Here is a 25163-nt window from a genome sequence, read left to right on the forward strand (position 1 = left end):
CTGTTCAACCCTCCCTCCTAACTCCTGGCAACAACCACTGGACTTTACGATCTCCATGATTTTACTCTTTTCAGAATATCAGAGAGTTGGAAAGATTGGCTTCTTGAACTTAGTAATAAGCATTATTTAAGGTTCCTCCTTTTCTTTCTATGACTTGATAACTCATTTCTTTTTAGCACTTAATAAAATTTCATTATCTGAATATACCACTGTTTATCTACTCACCTGAAGGACACTTTGGTTGCTTCCAACTTTTGGCAGTTATGAACAAAACTACTATAAGCATCCATGTGTTAGTTTTTGTGTGGACACAATTTTTCAATGCATCAAGATAAATATCAAGGAGTATGACTACTGGTTCAGATGGTAAAATTAGGTCTAGTTTTATAAGAAACTGCCAAATTGCCTTCCAAAGTGCTTGTACTATTTTGCATTCTCAACAGCAGTGAATGAGTTCCTGCTGTTCCCCATCCTTGCCAGCATTTGATGTCATCAGTGTTTGGATTTTCACCACTTTAATAATGATATCTCAATGTTGTTTTAATTTGCAGTTCCTTAAGGTAGAATTTTGAACATCTTTTCATATGCTTATTTGCCATCCGTATGTTTCTTTGGTGAGATGTCTGTTCAGATCTGTTGCCCATTTTTAAGGACATTATATGCTCTCATTCATTTGGGGAATATAAAAAATAGTGAAAGAGAATAAGGGGGAAGGAGAAAAAATGAGTGGGAAATATCAGAAAGGGAGACAGGACATGAGAGACTCCTAACTCTGGGAAACGAGCTAGGGGTGGTAGGGTGGGGGTGACTGGCACTGAAGGGGGCACTTGATGGGATGAGCACTGGGTGTTATTCTATATGTTGGCAAATTGAACACTAATAAAAAATAAATTTATAAAAAAAGAAAAATAAATCAGGTTGAGTTTTGTACATTATACATAACCTTTGTCAGATATGCTTTTGAATATTTTTCTTAGTCTCCTAGCTTCTCATTTTCTTAACAGTGTCTTACACAAAGCACAAGTTTTTAACTTGATGAAGTCCAAAATCTCAATTATTTCTTTCATGGCTCAGGCCTTTGGTGTTCTATCTGAAAAGTGATTGCCACACCCAAGTTCATCTACATTATCTAATTTAACTCCTAGATGTTATCTTCTTAGGAGTCTTATAGTTTCATGTTTTACACTTAGATCTGTGATCCATTTTGAGTTAATTTTTGTGAAAGGTGTAAGATCTGTGTGTATATATATAACATTGTTCCAGCACCTGTTGAAAAGACTATCTTTGCTATTTGCGTCACCTTTGCTCCTCTGGCAAAGATCTGTTGACTAGGTTTGTGTGGGTTGGATCTTTTTAACTAGTCTGCCTTTTAGCTGAAATTTTTAGTTCATTTCCTTCCAAATTTTTGAAATGTATTTAAGTGAGCCACTTTGCTATTCTCTAATTGTCGCATTTTCCTTTTTCTTCCTATATTATTCCTTTCCTGCTGCTTTCTGGGTTAAACATGTCTAATTCCTCATTAAGATATACTTTATCTTTTTAGTGGTTTCTCAGAATGTTCAGATTTTAAAAATCATTGTCCTGTTTTTCAGATTGGATATATCTATACACATATGTTCAAGTTCATTATTAAGTATCCATTAGCTCATATTTTCCTTTTAGTTCTTGAGTGTACTTTCTGCTTTATAATTTCCATTTCTCTGATGAAATTCTCTACTTATACACTCTTTATGATCATTTTGCCTTTGTTCTTGAACATATTTAAATAGTTTTACAGTTCTATTAAATTGTGTTAACTATCAAATGCTGGGCCGTTTGGGGGTCTGTTTCTAGTAAGTTGGACACGGGACACATTTTCCTGCTTTGCCCCATTCATCTAGGATGGATATTGTGGATAATACCCTTGAAGGAGTCTGGATTATGTCACATATTCCCTTAAATGGTCTTGTTTTACTCTTTGTTGGAACTTAGTCCAGAATGGCCTATGGGGGGGCTAGCCTGTTTTTGTGAAGTTTTATTGGAATACAGCCACTGTCCCCCCCCCCTTTTTTTTAGGATTTTATTTATTTATTCATGAGAGTCACAGAGAGAGAGAGAGAGAGAGAGGCAGAGACACAGACAGAGGGAGAAGCAGGCTCCCTGCAGGAGCCCGACGTGGGACTTGATCCCAGACCCCGGGGTCACGCCCTGAGTCAAAGGCAGACGCTCAACCGCTGAGCCCCCCGGGCATCCCTGCCCACTAGTTTTCATACTGTCTGTGTGCTTTTTATAGCTAGACTCCTCCCAATGGAGTCGCTTTGTATTTATCTATCCTTAAGTCCTACCTTAAGAGAAGTTTATTCAGTGACAGCTCCCAGGTGCGAAGCTTCGAGGGCACACAGAGAGCACGGCGACCTACTTGCTGACCAGACATCAAACAAGAGTGAAACATTTAAGAGAGGAAATCTTTAATCTGATTTTAATCTGAGCTTTTCATATAGTTTGATAGAGAGCATCTAATTCAGAAGCAAAAAGAGGTGGCTTTGCCACATCTAACTTGTGCTGCCTAAAGGCTGTCATTCTGTCTGAATTGCAGACGTCTAACCAGGTGACAGGCTTGACTTCAATAACAGTCCAAGACGTACTGAGGCTCCTGAGGTTGAGGCAGGAAAAAATGTTTTATAAGCTTGTTTCCCTCAACAGAACAAATCAGAGGTTGGCAAACATTTTCTATAAAGGGCCAGACAGTAATTATTTTAGGTATTTCAGGCCACATGGTCTCTGTCCAAGCACTCATCTCTGCCGCTGCAGCAGGAAAGGAGCCATAGACGACACATAAACAAATAGCACGGCCGTGTTCTAATACACTTAATTTACAAAAACAGGCAGCTAGAATTTGACCCAAAGTTTGCTGAACTCTGGTGTAACATAAATCAATCTGAGCTACCAAAAGTTTAACTGGGTTTTTAGTTTTATAAGATGTTCAAGATCTTGAGAAAAAGATTTTCCTGTTTTGTAAATGGCCAGTGTCACTGAGTGGTCATCTTTTTTTCCTATCGATAGGACAACGCTGTTGTTACCTCACAATGCCTCCAAGTGACCCAAGTGGCAAAGAGGACTGTTTCCACACGCTACCTGATCATACAGTAGTCTGCATTTGGTGACTTCAAAATGGAACTTTTCTTTTCACAGAAAACAACTACAGGTGAAGACTGGTAGAAGGAGACATTTTCTGAAGCGCCCGTGGAGGAGGAGCACTGGTTAGTGTCACAAGGACGAGCTCAGTCTTTGCCAAAGATGAAGTAGTCTTTGCTTCTGCTTCGCTTCCCGCAAAACTCTTCATAACATGGGCTGCATGAAATCAAAGCAAACTTTCCCATTTCCCACCACATTTGAGAGCGAGAAGCAACATGCAAGTGAAGAAAGCTTCATGTCCGAAGAGAGATTCCTACCCAGGATGCCTTCCCCAGATACCGTCAGAAAGGAAGCGAAGGAACCACCAGCGCCTAAAATTGTGATTTTCGAATTTGCACACCGCCTATCCCAGGAGATCTTGAGTGACGCCTTGAAGCAGTGGGCAGGCGAGAACATCAAGTACTATGACATCCCATACATTGAGAGTGAAGGGCCATGACATCGTAGGAGGAGGAGAACTTTCTTGAATTGTGGGTAAAGCTGGTGCTAGTTTAAATACGTGAAATAGCAAAAACTGGTACGAATAAATACAAATAACTCCATTGGGATGTAAAAAAAAATGTCTATGATAATATCAAGAATATGGGAGTAACCAAAAATGAAATATATTAAGCACTTTTAGGTTAATAGCAATTTCTATCTGCTTGGTCTTGGATTTTAGTCATTTAAAGGGCTAAACATAGGTCCTACGCCACAGTAATCCGCTGTATAGCATATCACTTTCTTGCTGAGGCAGTAGTAGCATCACCAAAGAAATCAAATGGTCATTTTAAAGACACTCCTTTTAAAATAACTGTTTGTTAATTTACACACACAAAAAAATAAGAGATAGGAAGGATTTTTCTTGAGATGCCTTGGCAAGGAAATAGCACTTAAGCTACAGTAATTAGTAGTGGGTCATTTATCCAAACCATTTGTGTCAAGGATCCCGACTTAACACAAATGATGAAGCAGTAGAAAGCAACCCCTGTAGAAGGAGTCTACCTGGAAACCTATCCTTAAGATATTTTTGCAGATGAAAAGCATTACTACCACCTTGAACCTTAGGGTTCCAGCTGTTACTGGATGACTTGAGACTTCATACATAACCCATCTGGACAAGATACTATTTACAGAAGTCCTGACATTAATGTTTATGGTATTGAATTAAGCAGCCCAGTGATATAACAAAAAGCAAGGATTTTTACAAATAGCAATCCAGTAAATTTTAAAATAACAGAAGCCCTAGTCGAGGTAGAGAGCAGAGCCTGTTCTCAGTGCTGCATGTGTATGAAGTTTTACAGCCTCAGAGGTGCAGAGGGTTGATATAATGGGCCCTCACCAGATTACTGTGGGACCAGTCTATGCACGAGGATGTACGGGTTGTATTATATATAACAGATGATTAAACACTCCTCCAAAGACAGTACTCATGTAGTTTCTCTATGGTATCAATGCCCGTAAGGCATTTACAGCCATATACTATTTTCTTAAAGTTGCCTACCTTTTTAGGGAAGCTTTTTTTTTTTTTCTAAGAATTAAGTACTGTTTAAAATCAGTGATAACAAAATTTGAGAGAGGAAGATAGAAAACATAACCTTTAGAAAAAATGGGGACTTGGTCTCTAGAATGGTCTTTTCATCAATGGTCTTTTCATCAAGCAATGGTCTTGCTTCACTTTGAGTTTAGTTAGAAAGGGAATTATTTAAGTATGTGTGCATTAGATTCTTTTATTAAGATTCAAGAGACCCTTGTCACTGATAGCTAAAGAAAGGCAGAAGGTGACTTGTGACCTCTTTAATGAGATACATGCGTATTTGGCCTTGTAAGCAGGCAGAAATGCTACCTCTAATTTTAATACTTATACTTTGAAACCCACAATTGCATGGACAAAGAAAGTTCTTTGAAATGACTCATGTGCCATCTTTCAGTTGCCTTTGGACACCTGGTCATTCAGCTTTCATTTCGCTTAGTCCCAAGATCTGGACTGTCCTGTTGTCCTTGCAATCTAGAAACTTACAAAGTAGAAAAACCACCACCACCACCACCCCCCGTTTATTATATAAAGATCTGAAGTCCTAAGGCTATGGAAACAAAACGTTTTCTGAAAGTTGTAAACCGTATTTCCAGCTCATGAAGAAAAAATTTAGGTTTTTGAGTATACTAATGACTCAGACAAAAGCCTACATGTTGCCATTTCTCATTCATTTTATATCTCCCATCAGGCCACTTTTGCTGCAAAGTCATGTACTATTTAAGAGATATAATCAGATATATAACATAACGTCACGGCGAGAACACGAAGCAATAGCCACGGTAACTACATACACAGGCACATAGACTGTTGAGTTTTGTTACAGCTCAATATTTTAACCTCAGGTTCCTCCTGTCCCTGGGCCCCTAATTCCTGGGGGTGTAACAGGGATGCCAAATCCATGTCCAGCTAGAATTCTAATCTCTGTTGCCACCTTGACACCGTGGCAGTATGGTTTTGTCACCAAGCATCAACCCCTTGCTTCTGAGTCATTTTAACAGAGCATAGACTTAAAAAAAAAAAAAAAAAAAAAAAAAAAAAAAAAACAGAGCATAGACTTATCTCGGAAATACACACTGTTCTATGTCAAACATGGGTGAGGAACTACAAGGCTTGCATAATCGGGAGGTAGTAGATAAGCCAAGTTGGAGGCAGGCAGGAAAAAGAACTAGGTAAACAGATTTGTGCTGCATGTGATAATTATCAAGATCTAGTTTGACCTTGATGACACGACAGATGAGAACATCTCTGATAGGAGAGTTGCCTTCATGCCTTCCCATCTAAGTATTGGATTTACTTCATTTTGAACTTTCACAAACAGTAAAAGAATGGAAGATCGAACTGAGAAGGGAGGAACATAATAAAGCAGAAGACCAAAAGAGTAATTAGCTACTGGAAAGGGAAACATTTGTCCCAACTTAGATCACACAGACTGATGAAAATAAGAGTAGTGGCCCAATTGTAAGGGAAAAGACACCAGGGAAAAGAGGCCCACGAGCTCGCACTCAGGTCGGGCTCCATCAGGAGACACTGCAAAGACAAGTCTCCGATGCTCTCGACTGAGGAAAGGGACAGAGTAGCAAGTTCCCTTCTTTACCACGGTGACTCCTGCCCAACCACTGATCTTTTCCCTTGAGAACATCAAGGATAGAGCCTGATGAGCCGCCACCAGTGAGATGAAGAACTTGCAGATGGCAACTGTAGACACAGCAGATAATGAGAGGAGATGCGCCAATTCCTCACTTAAGCCCACAAAAGTGCTTCACTGCTCCCTTCCGCAGGTAAAGGTCTCTTGTGGGCTATTACCTTCCAATTACAAGCTTCTGGTCCCAGAGTTCCCAATTTTCAGTTGCCTTACCTGTTTGCAAACTATCTATGGTCGTTAGCACTCAGAGCACAATTTTGAAGGAGATAATTATCTTGGTTCCAAAGGAATAATTTGTGTCAAATTGCCTTATTAGTATTAAAAACAGACACAATGAAGGAAGGAGGTAGCGTGACACTCCTATATCCTATTTAATATCATTGGCATTTTATGAGAAGAGGGAGCTATACTTTTGGATTATATAGTTTTAGAAAAAAGAGACACGTGATAATGTCAAGGAACAGTAATTTAAAAACAAAGTTCCAACAAGTATATTGTTTGCGTAATCATAATGTGTGATTCATCCTGTATTTGTGTGACCAAATAGGACGTGTCTTCCCTGGAGCAGTGGCCACGGGCTCAGACGTACTCCCTATCTTAATTTGCAGAACTGAAGTTTTGTTAGCTAATTCTCTTCCCTGTAAGACTTAGCTATGAAATGGTATATTTTTCTTCAAATATTTTTGTGAAAACATTTTTTTTCTAATCATTCAATAAAAGTCTAGTTGCAATTCACTAGCTGTGAGTTCTTACTAAAGCATGTTAACTCCTTTCTTTTTATTTTATTTTTTATTTTTAAATTTTTTTTATTGGAGTTCAATTTGCCAACATATAGCATATCATCCAGTGCTCATCCCGTCGAGTGCCCCTCTCAGTGATGTAAATGCCTTTCGATATTGAGTACTATCAAATTTTTTGACATAAAGAACATTTTCTGCATTTCTAATGAATACAAAGTTAATAAAAATCCACTGATACGATTTCTTGGATCATTCAGGTCCAATTTAAGAGCTTTAAGAATCTGAACGTAAAAAAAAAAAAAAAAAAAAAAAAGAATCTGAACGTAAACATGTCCATTATCATGCCATCTTTGTTCTAAATTTGTTCTTGGCTTTTTTGGGGAAAAAATGCTTCTTATTAAATATTTAGAAAATTCAAAGCAACTCCTAGATTGCAATTTGCTCATCTATAAGAAGGGTTCAGAATATAATTTTTGACACCTTTTTCAGTCCTGCCACTTTCTGTTCTTAAAAGTTCAAAATTCCCAGTTTCTGAGTGGTTGGGAATGAAGGGAAAACTGGAATAAGTCATAAAACAAATTATAAGCCAACCACTAAGACTATTCTTACCTAGACTTTAATGTCCCAACTCTGGAACACCTAAACCTAAACCTAAAGTTTCTTGTGTACTTTAAGAAAAACTTATGTTGTCAACAGTACCAATTATTGAAGGTATTTCTATTTTGAACAAAAGTCCTTGTTTTCAATTTTTTTCTCCTGATTTAAACTATGTAATGGCAAATTACTTATCACACACAAGTTTAATGTAAATTGCAGAAAGCAGGAACTAGGAAACGAATTCCTCATTCTTTAACAAATCCTACAAAACAACCATCACTTTCACCATTGGAAGGGATTCTGGTTAACTTTGGGGAAGACCAAAGCTTGAGTCAATAGTACTAGAGAGACCACCTCATAAAACTCTTTTCGCTTTGCCTGAGATTTCTAATGTTATAAAAGGAACATTTTTTATAGTAACTTATAATTACTTTAAGTAATTATAAAGTTCGGCCCAGGGCGTGACCCTGGGGTCCCGGGATCGAGTACCACATCTGGCTCCCTGCATGGAGCCTGCTTCTCCCTCTGCCTGTGTCTCTGCCTCTCTCTCTGTGTCTCTCAAGAATAAATAAATATTTTTTAAAAACCCAGATTTAAATATGCAGAAAATTCTCTGAAGCATTAACACGACAGCCAAAAACTTTCAGGGTTATTTTTTAATAATCTATACATAAATTTATTTAATCAACATACAAACTACTACCCAAAGCCAAAACACAAGATTCTCATTTCAATTAGATATTTCAACTCAATAGTCTCTTAAAGACCTTCAATTTTTTTCCCATTTTGGGAAATGGGTTGGCAAACATTTTCCAAAAAGGATCAGATAGTAAATATTTTAGGCTTTGCAGGCCATACAATTGCTGTTGCAACTACTCAAAGCAGCCATAGATGTAAACAGAGGAGTCTAACTATGTTCCATTAAACTTTATTTATAAACACCCATATTCAAATTTCATGTAATTTTCACATCATGACATACTAGTCTTTGATTTTTTTTTTCCCTCAACCATTTAAAAATGCAGAAACCATTCTTAGCTTGTGGGAAAATAAACAACAGGCAGCAGGCCGGATTTGGCCCATGTACTATCCTTTGCCAACACTTGCTCCAAAACGATCCCTTGATAGTCTAGTCACCTTAAAATTTCAAATCATTACTTCCCAGAGGTTTAAAGTAATTATTCAAGTCTTCATCAGTAACTTCTTTTAGATCCGCTGGTTTCCACTTTGGACTCTGGTCTTTATCTATTAAAACTGTTAAGTGAAGACATAGAAATGTTAGTACATTTCTTCCAGGTATTACCAGATTTTAATCACTGAATTGACAGAAAGTACCTTACACATGGCCTATCTTCTGCAGCACCTTTTTTTTCTGCAAAGTTTAAATTTTTGCATGTTTCCTTTTTTTTTTTTTTTTTTTTAGTTTAAATTAAGGCCCCATAGGATTTGGACGGATAGCAATGAACTGATAATGACCCACGTGGTTCTTTCCCAACCTGCTAAGTCTGCAGCTTGAACGCAGCCTCTGAACTAATGGGGCTTAAACCTCAGCCTTCTTCAAACAAAATTGTAAATGAAATCTTCCTGTTCTAAAACAGCTAAAACCAGATTTGGTATGGATTAGGGAAGGTAGGGGAGGGCGGAGGGCCCAGATCTGCCTTCTAACCTCCTCCACATGGAGCTGAGAGGAAAATTACTTAGAGGGAAGAGGATGCTGTTATGCATAATTAAATGCGGAGACTGCTGTTCTGCTGAATCCTCTAGCTCACATAGCCCTGAATTCAAACAGCAGAGCACATTCAGGTTATAAGAAGAAACGACTTCTCTGATTTCGGGGTAGTCATCATGTAATGTGGCCACTGAGCATCCCCAGCTCATCCCCATGAGGATGAGGCAACTGGCAAAGCTCTCCCTTAGCAAGGGACGGGAGCGTCGCTCTCCTGCTTGTGACATCGCTCCCGCTACATAAAGGCTGCCTTTGGGGAACATCTGATGAAGGGTACACAGGATGTGTACCTGTGTCCCTGCTTACGACTGTATGTTACTCTACGATGACCTCAAAAAACTTTTTTTTAAAAAAAGACAGAGAAGGGGGCTACACTTAGTAGAGTCATGGTAGGGAATTCTAACCACGCTTAAGATGTGGAGAATTCCTGTGGGTACTGGAGAGCTTTGTGTGTGTGTGTGTGTGTGTGTGTGTGTGTGTGTTTAAGATTTATTTGTTTGAGTGAGTGAGTGAGTGAGTGAGGAGAAGTCAAGGGAGAGGGAGAGAGAATCTCAAGCAGACTCCCTGCTGAGGGTGGGGCCCGATGCGAGCTCACAGCCCCGAGAACTGACCTGAGCCGAAACCAAGAGCCAGGTGCCTTAAGGGATTGTGCCATCGACGGCCCAAGTCCACGCCTGCTGCAGGGCGCTGGCTACTATCAGATGAGGGAGAGCACTAATGTTCTGTTCCCTGCCACTCTGACAGTTTTCTATTCCCTGAACAACATAAATAAAAACAATTCTGGAACCTTCTTTCAAAAATCTCTTCTGTTTTAAGCCCTCTGGCCAATGCTATCATTTTTCTCTACCTCCTTGATAGTCTGCTGAAGGGCAAAAGGAAAGAGTATTAATAAAATCTGTGTGTTCTTTTCAAAGTGACATCATTTTCTACCGAGCATAGATATAACAAGTTCCTGCCATGTAGACAGCTCAGGTTTTTTCAAGTCTCATGAGGCACCCACTCAAATTGCATTTGGTAACTCTCCAGCTCTGCTGAAATAATCGTTTTTAGTTTTCTTTTATAACCAGGAAGAGGCTCATTCTGGCTGTTAAGAATAAGAATTTTTTTACAACCATTCCTCTAATTTACTAGTTTATTTTATCGGATTTGCTGACATATTTTATAATTAGCGAACCGTAGCAAACATTTGGTTATTAAGCAAGAACACCAAAGACTTTTACCCAGAATAGATACTTCTTGCAAAATAGGGAGGTCATAACCTCCCTAAACAATGAGGCAGTATACTTTTCTCTTCATTAAAAAGTAACGTGATAAGCTCCTGCATTACGAATCAGAACTTTGATGCTGCCTGGTTCCAACTGTTACCTTAAAATAATTGACAGTATATATGAAAATAACATCTTTATTTTTTTAAGTTTAAGAGGGCTGCTATAACATCTAATGAATACATTAAAATTCAAGTAGCACACAGGTCTAGGCTCTGATCCACATGCAGTGAGAATCTGCAGGGGATCAGTGGGGAAAATGCATATTTTACTTGTTTCTATAAACATATAGCCATTACCTCTGATTCAACTCCTTATGTCCTCTAAAAGGATCTGAACCCCTGCTTATTTCTGGTATTTCTCATGCCGTAAGTTAAGAGAGTTCTACGACAGTCCAGTGTTGATCAAAGCTTATAGCGCAGAGAACACAATCTTTTATTCAGATAAAGTATATGCAAAAGGAAACACATGCAAAGGGAAAACCTCATCTTATACAATATAAATAACAGCTATTTGTCGGGATATGGGCTTACACACAAACTGTTTGGAAAATTTGCTTAAAACAAAAAATAAACCATTTCACTTGCTCGTTCTAAATATGCTGACTTCGGAGATGATGAAAACAAATTAATAAAGATGTTGCCAGAGCGTTACTAATTATGCCATATGGTTTTTCTCAATGTCAGGGTTGAACAGCTCAGGCACAGGTGAAGAGGTAAGGTAGGGTTCAACACTTCTGGGACTCTGCAGGATGGGCAGGGGCTTGAGGGCTCCTTGCAAGGCAATAAATGCGCCTTTCAAGGCTCCAGCAGCAGCAGGAGTTCTCAGGCCCAGCTATACTCGGCAGAGGCAGTCCACAGGACTGGAGAAGCAGGATTACCTCTTACGTATAAATTAGGGAGCAATGACACAGGTTATACGAATTTTCCAAACAATACTAGTTTCAAAGACCGATCTTCCCTTATGTGCCAGCTGGTCATATAAAAAAAGCAACGACTTTGCAATCTCTACGAAAGCCTAGTTTTCACTAATAAAACAACTATCATCTTTGATTAACAGGATATGCTCACAAATCCTATTTCCACAATAGCCAGGAAGAAAAGAACCATCACTTACCTGCCCTAACACCTTCATGAAAGTCATGGCCTCCCTGAAAGAAAATCGAGATTAAATGGTGAATTCCCAGGCACCCTTATTCCCGGTGATGATCTGTGTCCTCCCCCCACCTTAGCCTCCCACTCTGGAAAGAAACACTCAGAGGTGGGGCCACCTGTGTGACACAGCCTCTGATCACTGCCTTGGGTTCTTATCTGCTGAGTACCTGCACTGCTGTGCCCCGATCCTACAACTCTGTCACCACTCACTTTATTGTGGCCACTTGCCCTTGGAAATGCCCTCATCTCCTTCAAGGCTTTCTCTCCCCTTGAGTCTGTCCTGGAAACTCCCAGCACCAGCTGCCCCTACCGCTTACCTCTGCCTGCCTTTGAGGAGCTAAATCCTGCTGCAGAAAAATCATACAACTGTGATTGGTTTCACTTAAAATCCCGGACCACGAATCTCAAACAGGCATGTTCAACAATGTCTTGTTGCCTTGTCCAAACAAGGCATGGGCAACGACGCATGTTCTCTTCTCCACGTCCCAAGATAATGGTTTTAACCGTCTTCTGTCTTCTCAGTCTCTTCCCCTAGCAAATTTTACTCTCTCTGTATTTCTCAGCTAATGACTTAACCTCCTATTTCATTACAAAAAGAGAAGCGGCAAGACAGGAACAGCCTCTTCTTCCCACCCCTAAACTACCTGTGGCCCAGCTGTACCCCTCAGTTCCATGCCTTCCCTTTCCTGATTACGGAGGGAGGGACCACCACATTCCCACTCACATCTCCCCTTGGCGAGAACGGTGCTTGAGTAGGGGCCTATCTCTTTCCCCCCCGGAGTCAGCCACGTAGGCCGCTTAACTCAGTGACTGCAGTTCAAATGTGTGGGTCACCCGCTGCCTCTACTACACAGTAACTTTGTGACCTTGGGCTCACGAACCCCCGATGCCGCATTTCCTCATATGAAATGGCAACATCAACATATGCATCACAGGATCATCTTCCCAGCATCCCAGCGCCGTGTGCAACACACAGTGTGTCATGTGCTGGGTCAACATAGCCTTTTCTCTATTGAGTCATCCCCAATCATTTATAAACATGTTCTAGTGCCTTCCACCTTACAAAATAATAAGGAATCGCACTTGATTCCGCAGTCCCAGCTTCCACCCTATTTGTTTCCAGAAGAAAAGAGTTGTGTACATACAGCCTCCTCTTCTCCGTATCCCATTCACTCATTTACTCTCCAACATACTACGCCCTACCCCTGGCCCAGCACCGCTCTGCAATGGCTTGCCCAAATCACCCGTGGTTTCAGTTTTGCCACATGCTAAAGACGCCTTCATCCTCCCCCACTGGATACTTTGGCAGTACTCCCTCCTCCTTGAGACTCTCATCTCTTGCTTTCATGACCCCCTCCCACCCTCCTGGTTCTCCTACTTCTGTCCTTTCTCTCTCCCACCACTGCTCTTTCTCCCCTACCCCACTTGGGGCTCAGGTCTGGCTCCCTCATTTTCTTTCTATATGATCTTATCCATTCTATATTGGACACATCGGCACCTGACTCACCAATTCCATTAAAATATAAGGTCATGTCACTCTTCTACTCAAAAACATCCAGTGGCTTCCCATTTTACTCAGAACAAAAGCCAAGGTTTTACAGAAACCTCCCAGGCTGTGTGTGCTCTGCACAGCCCTTCTCTACCTTGTTAACTCTCTCACTCACCAACCGCCCTTGTCTGGCCCCTCTGGCCCCTCCAGGGACAGGCAGGCACACTCCAGTCTCAGAGCTTTGCTCCTGCCTCCGCCTGGAGGCTCTTCCCCAGATACCTGCACAGCTCACTCCCTCATTTCCCTCAGGTTTTCACTCAAATCGCATCTTCTCAGTCAGATCCTTTCCGCTCAGTCTACCCATAAGTTCAAACCCCTCCCCTCCATGCCATGTCCTCCTTCCCACTTTAGTTTTTCTCCTTGGTACTCATATGCTGTATATTTTACAATTTTATCTGTTTACAATCTATCTCCCCTGCTATAAAGTAAGTTCCATGAGGGCAGGGATTCGGTCTATTTTGTTTACCTATACGTTCTTTGTGCCTCTAACAGTGTCTAGCACATGTAACCATTCTTATTAAGGAAACAAAGCTCCATCTCCAAAGTTTTATTTGTCTTTTTTTTTTTAAAGATTTTATTCATTCATGAGAGACCCACAGAGAGAGAGAGGCAGAGACAGAGGCAGAGGGATAAGCAGGCTCCCTGCAGGGAGCCCAATGCGGGACTCGATCCCAAGACCGGGGAATCATGCCCTGAGTTAAAGGCAGACATTCAACCGCTGAGCCATCCAGGCGCCTAAGTTTTTTTTTTTTTTTTTAAGATTTTATTGATTCATTGTGAGGGTGGGGAGAGCACACACACACGTGAGCAAGCAGGGAGAGGGGCAGAGGGAAAGAGAGAATCTCAAGCAGATTCCACGATGAGCATGGAGCCCATGCAGCCCACTCTCCATCTCACAACCCATGAGATCATGACCTAAAGTGAAATCAAGAGTCAGATGCTTGATAAGCCACCCAGGCACCACCCAGGCACCCCTCCAAAGCTGCTTCTTTTTTTTTTTTAAGTGGCTCTAATGTCTTTCAGACTTAAATCTCTAACCCACACCTCCACACTCCGAGTCTTAAATGCATTCTTTCCTTCCTTCACTTTTGTCATCAAAGTCTATCCATCCTATCTCCTCTACAGGGCCTCAGAACCATTCACTTCTCTCCAGGGCCGCCACCCTCGTCTAAGCCGCTACTACTTCGCAGCTGGATTACTGTAATAAACTCGTATCTGGTCTCTACGTGTTCTCTTGAACCCTTCCAACCCCATCTCCATCCAGCAGCAATAATTACCTTCTTAAAGCAAATGGAATCAAATCATCCACTGCTGTAACCCAAGAGACTTCTCGACATACTCATTTCCCACCCTTTGGTCACAGATGAACTGACAACTCAAGACGTCTTTCCTTTGTCTCTCCTAATCCCTCCTGTCCCTGCATCATTCTCATCTGTCATCAACTTCCATGATTCCTTTGGAGCACTTACCACAATTTGTAATTATTTTACTTATTTCATTTACTTGCTTTTCATAGTCTCAGTAGACTATAGATTCCATGAGAACAAGGACTGGTCATTCTTCCTACACTGCCTGGCAACACAGCTAACATACTTGCTGAAGGAAGGAAGTGACCGATCCAAGCAGTGCAGTAAACGTACAGCAGAAAATACAGACTGTGTGAAGTATGGGTAGGGGTCAAGAGTGCAGGCTCTGGAGTGAGACCACCTGGGTTCACCCACCATGTGTCTGCCACTTAATAGCTATAACACTACCTTAGGCAGATTATTTCCCTATGCCAGTTCCCATATCTGTCAAGTGGAGACAAGAATAGTGCCTATTACTCCAGAAATAGTGTAAAATTTAATGGAGAAGATACATATAAAGGGCCTTTCTCTTAAGAGAGCTCAGCTGCTACTTACATTCTGCTAGGACAGACTTTAAGATTAAAGAAGGGGCAGCCCGGGTGGCTCAGCGGTTTAGTGCTGCCTTCAGCCCAGGGTGTGATCTTGGAGTCCCGGGATCGAGTCCCGCGTTAGGCTCCCTGCAGGGAGCCTGATTCTCCCTCTGCCTGTGTCTCTGCCTCTCTCTCTCTCTGTCTCTGTGTCTCTCATAAATAAAAATAAATAAATAAATAAATAAATAAATAAATAAATAAATAAATAAATAAAATCTTCTAAAAAAGATTAAAGTGACTAATTTACAATGCTAATCTATTATTTAAAACATGTAACAAACTAACAAAACCCATTCATACATTTTATATATACGTATACTCCTCATTTTACCAATAAGGGAATTCAGATTTACAGAGTTTATACTTCTTGCCCTAAGGTCAGAGACTGTGCCTGAAAAATGGTTTTTTTCTATTTTTAATTCTACCTGAGATTAGAGGATTTCAAACACTTACATGCAAATGTAACTGCTGTCTCATAAGGACTTAAGAACAATGTGAGAGTAATAGTTCCACATACCTTAAGCTAACTGGACTGTTGTGTTTCTACAGAGTAGATTTACAGGTAATTTTAAGATTTTTGTTTCTACTTTTCTGTATTTTACAAGCTCGCCAATGAACATCAGTTGCTTTCATATATAGAAAATAAGCATATATTTTTAAAATTCTTACCACACAAGCTTGACTCAGCCGATATTCCATAGTTAATACTTCCTGCAAGGTCTTTGAAGACCCCTCCATGAGTTGCCTTACTGTGATCTTTAGGGATGTTGGAGACATTTTATTAATTACCTATGAGAGAAAAAAAATGTTTTTACTAGTTTTAGCTCAAGAGCTCCTTTATATAACAAACTGAGTTTTTATATAAATCTTACTAAAATTTGCTCCTTAAACAGTACTTTCACATGACAGTTTCATAAAGGTAAGATTATGCATGATCCTGTCGAAGCACCAATCGTTTTCTAATCGACTGTAATAACAAAACAGATCATTCCACCAGTGGAATAAATGTTGTACTCATAAATTAATAAAATAAATCTAAATTTTGTAGCTGCCTGACATAAATTATGATCTCAATTAGGTAAGCAAAGAGCGATTATGCTTAAGTAAAATTAATACACGTCTTACAAACAACTAATATATCAGAGAACATTTTACTTTATAATATAAAGAAGGTAGAGTAGAAATACAGTGGCTCTTTCCTTCCCATTTTGTGACTATGGAGAAATGTTTTAACTAAACGGTGGTCTTGATCTAGAAATAAATCTACTTACCTTAAAAGTAGGGAGAGAAAATAATTCAAGATACCATGAGGTGGTTTTCTACTGTATTTAAATATTTAATAAAATAAGAATTACATGCCTGACTCCTTGCCTACAGTGCTATGCACACCTTCCTTTTGAATTTTTTTTTTTCCTTTTGAATTTAAAGATGCTACTATCGTGTCCTGACACAGGTGTGTGGCTGTAAGCGACAGAAGCTACAAGAGGTCTCATTATATGCTCCGTAAATCTGATGCTCGCCTTTTCTTTATGACTGCAATATAGAGTTTCAGGCTTGTTGTTGAGTGACTGTCTCAAAGCTATAAATTTTACTTTTTGAGTTCAAAGAATCCCCCACGTCAAGACTCCAGGGTCACTGTAGCATCCTCGAGGGTGGCACACAGATTCAGAGAACAGACTCAATGACTAGGGCAGTATCTTACCTTGTAAATGCTAAGACTTAAGTAGATGACTACATACAGGAGGTCAGGGAAGATCACTGTCCTACCTATAGTCACAATGCTGAAGAAAAGCTGAGAAAGGGAGAAAAGCAATGAAAGTTTTTACACATCTAATTCATCTTCAAAAGAACTCGCCCTTCTGCCCTCGGTGCTATATTCACATGATTTCATTTAATGCTCCTGTAGCAATCCCCCTGCATGTTCTCGCCCTTCTGGTTGCAGGCCGTGGGAGGATGGCAAATGTATGACACTGCATGCTGTGCCAGGAGGCCCCTCCTTTACATAGGCAAGTAGACGAGGGGTCCATTTTGCTGACAAAACCACTGGTTTTCTCTAGCCAGAGCAATGCCCACATTATCACAGGTGAACATTTGGAAGAACTTCATTTAGGATGCTGAAAGGTGTGCTTAAGGGAGGGACATAGCCACCTTCTAGCTTTTCTAGTCTACAAAGTCAATGAAACTATGATTCCCCTTTCAAAAGGGCTGTAGTGTATAAGCCCACAGTCATGTCCATCAGACCTACCATTATGGCTAATTGTCTGTGTCCTCTTTCTTGGTTTGTCACTTTATATGCAATCTAGAATTCTCAAAACACAAACTCTGTCTTTGCTATACCTCCTCAGTTAGCTACCAATTAATTTCATTAAAAAGGCCACCTTGGGATGCCTGGGTGGCTCAGCGGTTGAGCATCTGCCTTTGGCTCAGGGCGTGATCCTGGAGGTCTGGGATCGAGTCCTGCATCGGGCTCCCTGCATGGGGCCTGCTTCTCCCTCTGCCTGTGTCTCTGCCTCTCTCTGTATCTCTCACAAATAAACAAAATCTTAAAACAAAAACAAAAACACCTAATAAGAAAACCATCCCATTTACAATTGCACCAAAAATGATGATACCTAGGAATAAACTAAACCAAGGAGGTGAAAGACCTGTACTCTGAAAACTATATAACACTGATGAAAGAAATTGAAGATGACATAAACAAGTGGAAAGATATTGCATGCTAATTGATAAGAGGAACAAATATTGTTAAAATGTCTAGCAATCTACAGATTTAATGCAATCCCTATCAAAATACCAACAGCATTTTTCAGAGAACTAGAATAATACTAAAATTCATAGGGACCCACAAAAGACCTCAAATAGCCAAAGCCACATCTTGAGAAAGAATAAAGTGTGAGGTATTACATTCCCAGATTTCAAGATGATACTATAAAGTTCTAGTAATCAAAACAGTATGGTACTGGCACAAAAATAAACAGATTAATGGAAAAGAACAGAGACCCCAGAAATGAACTCACACTTATATGGTCAGTTAATCTACAAGGAAGGAGGCAAGAATATACAATGGGGAAAAGACAGGCTCTTTAATAAATGGTACTGGGAAAGCTGGACAGCCACATGCAAAAGAAAGAAATTGGACTACTTTCCTAAAAATAAGCTCAAAATCAAAGACCTAAATATGATACCTGAAACCATAAAACTCATAGAAGAAAACAGGGGCAGTAAGTTTTTAAATAATTTTAAAGTAATTTAATAAATTGGAATGCAGTAAAACATAGCAGTATTAACACATTACAGAATGTTAGATGGAAATAAACTTGGGAGCTGACTTAATTTTTATCTGACAAATCATACTGAAAGAATCCCCAAATAGTAAATTTATAAAATTGATATATGAATAGAAATAGATACAAGGCATTAAATCTTAAAAACATATTCACATGACATATTATATTGAGACAAAAAAATTCAGTGAAAGCATGTATTTTACAAACAATTCTATTAATATAAAGCTCATGAAGTTTTAAAAGTTCAAGTAACTAAAGCCATAGGAATAAACTTTAAAGTCCTTTCGCTCAACTAAAGATATACATCAGAATGTCGCAGACAGACAGACAGGCATGTTACTGCAGAAGTGCCTATCAACACTACCATTTAATACAGTATAACTCTATCCACGTGATACCAAACACGAACATAGCCTTACCAGCTGTAGTATCCAGTAATATTATGATATCATGAAGCAAGGACATATATACTCCTCCAAAGATGATGAAATACAGAGGTATATCATCAGGACTAAATTTTATATATGTTGGACAAAGGAAATGCTACTTCTAAAAATGGTACCATTTTATGTGCATATACCACGCAAAACTCTTATAAACACACATTCGCACTCCATCTTATAAGTAACTGTAACTGATAAATGGATTATGTTAGAATTCCTCTGGCAAATGGTGAACAAGGAGCTTTTTGTTTTTTTTTTCTCCCCAGCAAGCAGCTTTAATGAGGCTTACGACCCTACCCTCCGGATGAAAGTGAGTGTTTTGCCACCAGCTACAGGTCAGGTACTACTATTCCTGCTCACTATAATTCCTGCTCCTGGATCATTAATTTTTTCCTAAATTTAAACTTTTTAACTTCCATTGCTATTCAACAATAGGTGGACATTTTGGATACGTTATAAGAAACATTACCCTCTGCAATGAGCATTAAGCATTTGCAAACACATTTTCAGAGACTCACAGAATTTTAGAGCTACAAGGAACTTTTGAAATCAAAGTGTCACATTCTATAGACTGAAGAGCTAAAGTCCTCACAGGTTAAAACATCTGCTGACAGCTATCATCCTGCTCAGGGTTAGGGTTGAGTCTGGAACCTCAGCTCCCGGTAGGCAGTAATTCTGACACTGACAGTAGAGATAGGTTTCTAGATATGTCTCCTAAGGCAAGGGAAACGAAAGCAGAAATAAATCAGTGGGACTATACCAAAATAAAAAGCTTTTGCACAATGAAAGAATGACAAGGCAACCTACTGAACGGGGGGAAAGACATCTGCAAATGATATATGCAATAAGGGATGAATATTCAAAATATATAAAGAACTTACACAACTCGACACAAAAACAACCCAATTAAAAAACAGGCAAAAGACATGAACAGACATTTTTCCAAAGAAGACATACACATGGCCAATAAACACATGAAAATATACTCAACATCACCAATCAGTGGTGAAATGCAAATCATGAGATATCACCATATACCTGTCAGAATGGCCAATACCAAAAAGACAAGAAATAAGTGCTGGCGAGGATGTGGAGAAAAAGGAACCCTCATGTACTGGTACAGCCATCATGGATAACATTATGGAGGTTCCTCAAAAAATTAAAAATAGAATTACCATATAATCCAGTAATCCCACTACTAGGATTTACCCAAAGAAAGAAAACAAAAACACTAATTTGAAAAGACACATGCATCCCTATGTTTACTCTAGCATTATTTACAATAGCCAGTATATAGAAGCAACCCGAGGGTCCATCAGTAGATGAATCGATAAAAGACATGTGGTATGTATACGCAATGGAGTGTTATCCAGCCGTGAAAAAGATTGAGATCTTGACCTTTGTAACAACTTGGATGGACATAAGTTCAGTCAGAAAAAGAAATACCGTACGATTTCACTCATGGGGAATTTAAGAAACAAAACTAGATGCTGAGTGAAGTAAGTCAATCGGAGAAGGACAAACATTATATGGTCTCATTCATGTGGGGAATATAAAAAATAGTGAAAGGGAATAAAGGGGAAAGGAGAGAATATGAGTGGGAAATATCAGAAAGGGAGACAGAACATGAGAGACTCCTAACTCTGGGAAACGAACTAGGGGTGGTGGAAGGGGAGGTGGGTAGGGCGGGGGGTGGGGGTGACTGGGTGACGGGCACTGAGGTGGGCACTTGATGGGATGAGCACTGGGTGTTGTTCTATATGTTGGCAAATTGAACACCAATAAAAAATAAATTTATATATAAAGAAAACCACAGTAACAAAAAACAGACTTAAATACAGAGAATTGGGGGATCCCTGGGTGTCTCAGTGGCTGAGCACCTGCCTTTGGCCTAGGGTGGATCCTGGGGTCCCGGGATCGAGTCCCACGTCAGGCTCCCTGCAAGGAGCCTGCTTCTCCCTTGCCTGGGTCTCTGCCTCTGTGTGTGTGTGTGTGTGTGTGTCTCATGAATAAATAAATTTAAAAATCTTGAAAAAAAAAATACAGAGAATTGGTGGGGAAAATCAGGGAGGAGGGTGGGTGAAGGAATGGATGAAACAGATGGGGGGCGGAGGAGAGGCCCACGTAAGAGCTCCAGTTGTTTGTGCTCGTGTCACACCAGAAATACATAAAAATACACCAGAAAAAAAAATGAAAGAAAATTTCATTTGAAAAGCTCTACTGGTTCAGACATTTCATAGTATTTAAAGAGATTTCCTAAACAGACATCGTATTTAAAAAATAGTGCATTGCCATCCCAAAGAAAACTAGTTTCCAACAATTCTTAGTATACTGGCAATTTGGCATGGAGATGCAGGATTTGAGCTCTGGACTCCAACAACTCAGGGATGGAATTCCAGCTTCACCACCTCCCCATGACTGACCTTAGTTTCCTCATTTGTATAACGGAGGTTGTACCGCTACTCACCTCCTAAGTGAATAAGGCAAACCAAGTCAAATAGGGAAGGGAAGGGACAGACTGCGCACCGAGCACGTTGCCCTTAGCTCTCAGTCACAGATGTCCCCACGCATGCACATTATACAAATGAGGAAGCCAACCTGATACGAATTTATCCAAGGTCGCACAGAGAGGAATCCAAACCCAAACCTGACAACTCCAAAGCCGACTTCTTTCTACACATAGCAAGGCTATAACGGTGATCAGTGCCAAAGGCTGATGAGAAGTCAAAAAGAACAAAGGTGAAGACACTACATCAGATGGTAGAAAGAAGTTAATAAAAGCTTGCTTGCATAATTTGGATGGAAAAAGGGAGGGGAAGACAAAGTCAAGATGGTAGCTTGAGGAAAAACTGTCGAAGGCTTTTTGTGAGAGCAGGAAAGCTTCTGGAAGTCACAGCAGAAGGAAATGTACACCTTCTTCACCCAAGAAGGTAAAATTTTGAAGATCACTGAAAGTGGGAGGGGACTGGTGCCAAGTAGTTCCTAAATGAGGCAGGAAAGGATGGAATGAAAGCACAGATGGGGATATTTCCCTTGGCAAGAAAGTACGACACATGTTAGAGGAATCAAAAGGATGATGGAAGAGAGTTAAAGGAGCTCATATAATGTAGCCTCATTCATTAAAAGAGGAACAGAGAGACTATTCCAGAAAATTGGATAAATGATTAGGACTTGGATCTTCAACTGTGTCAGAAATGTGTATGGATATGATCCTACAACCACACAACCTAGGAAACCTATTTCTACTTCTTGGTAAAACGTTGGTTAGTGTTGTAGCCAAATTGTCTGACCCTTTGAAAATTAGCTGTCTCATATATACCAAAGAGCCGACTTCTTTTTTCCTTTATTTTTTTCAAATGATTCCCATTCTCATCTCAGTTCAGTATTAGTGAGCACCTACTATGCGCTAAGACACTTCAGAGAGCGGGACATGGTCCTGGCACTCACAGAGTGTTCTCAGCATTAAAATCGTTGCCTTTTGAGTAAGAAACCCACCAACCCTTCTTTCTTAAGTTTTATCAAATTCTGGGCAATTTCCAAACGCGGAAAAACCCAGGACACTGCTTCTGCCCCTCCCCTCAAAGTACTAGAATACCCAGTGACATACAGTTTGACATGCATTATCCAAGACGCCCATCTTGAGACAATTGAAAGAACAGTATTCAACAAGCCTATGATGATACAACTAGAGGAATTCTACGAAGTAAACCTCAGGGTTCACTGAAGGGCTAATACAGACATATAAGCTCCAACTCCTTCTCTGATCTGGTGTACGTGATCTTGGCAAATGAGCTTTAGAGTTTTTTTCTTTTATTAAAAAAAAAAAAAGATGTCATTTATGACATTCTCTAAAAGTCTAGGCTCTGTCAGATTTTACTCCAAAAGAAGGAAACCCTAATAATTAGGAATCCATGTATATTTAGATCATTTGTATTTACTATGGTGTGAACTGTGGATACTTTTCTAAATAATCTTACATATTTTGTACTTATACCTACACATCTTTTTAGAAGTGTTCAGATTGATAATAAGCCAAAAGAAATATAAAACACCTGAACTAGAGCAGGTCAGTCTAATTCACAGTATACTGCAGTTTCACAGAAATATTTTTATTTTTAAATATATTTTTATCACTCTGGAGGGTCATATTATTATATAAAAAACAAATAGCACTTTAAAGGAAATGGGCACTGTTATTTCTTTTAACTACAGCAAAGGCATAGAGCCAGTCCATCAGGAGTGCTTTTTGCAACCTTATCTAAAGGCTTTTCCAGTAATTTCTTAAAAGCCTTAACAATTTAAATAAAATGCAAAGATAATGTCTAAAGAATCAAGCACTGCTATTTCTTGATACCCCAAATGCTCATGAGAGTGTTTTAGGGTCATCAGTGGACTGGAAAACTGTTTTCCCGTTTACACAAATTGATGTATTTTCCCCTAAAGGTTTATTGCACTTCTTCCCCAAAGGCACAATGTATCCATAAAGACCTCCATTAAATCACCCTTACTGATAGCAATAAACAGCACAGTGTAACGGGTACCTTTAGCAGATATAATACCTACTTCTATAGGCCAAACTGCTTTTAATATAATTTGGTATGTCATTTTTATTTTTTAACTTTTTAAAGATAATTAGCCTAAGGGGTAACTTAGATATAAAATTGACTCATTTTCAGTGAAAAGTTCTGTAACTTGATAAACATATACAGTTGTGCAAATACCCCTACAATTGAGATATAAGAACATTTCCATCACCTCAAAGAGTTCTCCTTCCCCCAACTCTACCTGCAGGTAACTGATCCGTTTTCTATTCCTATAATTTTGTATTCTCTAGAATTTCATAAAAACGAAACCATAGACTAAGTAGTGCTGTGTGTCTGCTTCTGTCACTTGGCACAATGCTTCTGAGATTCATCCGTGTTGTTTCATGTATCACTAACTCATCCTTCCTTGGATTTGAGCAGTATTCCAGTTTTGGGCTATTATAATAAAGTTACTATGAACGTGTGAGTACAGGCATCTGTGTGGACATATGTTTACATTTTTCTTGGGTAAATCCATAGGGGTGGGACTGTTGGGTCTTACAGTAAATGCACATTTAACTTATAAGACACTGCCAAGCTGCTTTCCTGCCAGCAATGTGTGAGTTGTAGATGTTCCATATCCTTGGTGTCAAGCTTTTAAATTCTAGCCACTCTAATAGTGACATCTCACTGTGGTTTAAATTTGCATTTTCCTAAGGATTAAAGATCCTGAGCATTTTTTCATGTGCTTAGTGGCCATTCATACATGTTCTGTGGGAAAATGTCCAGATTCCCGTTTTCTAGCTGCACTGTTTATATTCTCATTAACTTTTAAATGTTCTTTATATACAATGGACTAAAGTCCTGTTATCAGATACAAGTTTTGCAAATATATTTCTTTTCAGTCTGTGGTTTCTTTACTTTTTCTTCAGAGTGCCTTTCAAGAAGAAAAGTATTTAATTATAATAAAGATCAATTTACCAATTTTTTTCTTTTGCAGTTCTTGCTTTTTGCATTAAAAAAATCTTGGCTAACCCAAAGTCACAAAGATTTTCTATATTTTCTTTTAGAAATGGTACTGCCTTAGCTCCTACATTTAGGCGCATAACCCATTTTGAATTGCAGATGATGGGAAGGAATTCAGAGCATGTTACCTCAAGATATGACACTTTTACATATTGATTATTTTGAGTTAAAGGCACTTGAGAAACAATATGACTCTCTTTTTCTTCCAGGAAATAAAACTCACATGTAAATGATGCCTTCCCTGTAGCAGGAGGAAGACATTCTTATCACCAGAGATAGGGAACCTGGGGTCAAGAAAGCCATACAAATAAACCTTGTTAAACTAACCCTTATCTTGCCGGTTACTTCTTCACCATTTACTACTCCTTTCTCTTGTCAATTCTTCACAAATTTGTTTGTCTAAAAGGTACAAAAGCTTCCTCCTCTGGTTATTTGTTCACGTCTTCATTCCACTTTACGTGTACATGTAGGCTCCCAATTTAGTAAAATGTGTATGTTAATTTGGCTTATGTTGGCTTCCTTCTTAGGCTGGGCTGGAGACCCTCAGAAGACAAAGGAGAATTTTCTCCTCCCCTACAGGTGCAA

General features: G+C 39.4%; 2 protein-coding genes across 6 annotated transcripts in view; one reads left to right on the top strand and one right to left on the bottom strand.

Annotated features, from left to right (window-relative positions):
• Nucleotides 1-7067, top strand: part of C37H2orf88 (chromosome 37 C2orf88 homolog) — a 106527-nt gene extending 99460 nt beyond the window's left edge. For 2 of the 3 annotated variants that reach the window (XM_049106532.1, XM_049106533.1), the window contains exon 5: nt 3043-7067. In XM_049106532.1, the coding sequence (XP_048962489.1) occupies nt 3326-3613 (288 nt within the window). In that variant the 5' untranslated portion in view covers nt 3043-3325 and the 3' untranslated portion in view covers nt 3614-7067. The remainder of the gene's footprint in view (nt 1-3042) is intronic. The other variant, XR_004812477.2, reaches the window with a different exon arrangement.
• A 1243-nt stretch (nt 7068-8310) lies between these two features.
• Nucleotides 8311-25163, bottom strand: part of HIBCH (3-hydroxyisobutyryl-CoA hydrolase) — a 96250-nt gene continuing 79397 nt past the window's right edge. For all 3 annotated transcript variants that reach the window (XM_025442178.3, XM_049106531.1, XM_025442180.3), the window contains 3 exons: nt 15969-16088; nt 11777-11810; nt 8311-8923 (listed from right to left, as the gene is read on the bottom strand). In XM_025442178.3, coding sequence (XP_025297963.1) covers nt 8808-8923; nt 11777-11810; nt 15969-16088 — 270 coding nt within the window. In that variant the 3' untranslated portion in view covers nt 8311-8807. The remainder of the gene's footprint in view (nt 8924-11776; nt 11811-15968; nt 16089-25163) is intronic.

Source organism: Canis lupus, chromosome 37 (assembly GCF_003254725.2).
Source record: "Canis lupus dingo isolate Sandy chromosome 37, ASM325472v2, whole genome shotgun sequence".
In the NCBI taxonomy this organism is placed as follows: domain Eukaryota; kingdom Metazoa; phylum Chordata; class Mammalia; order Carnivora; family Canidae; genus Canis; species Canis lupus.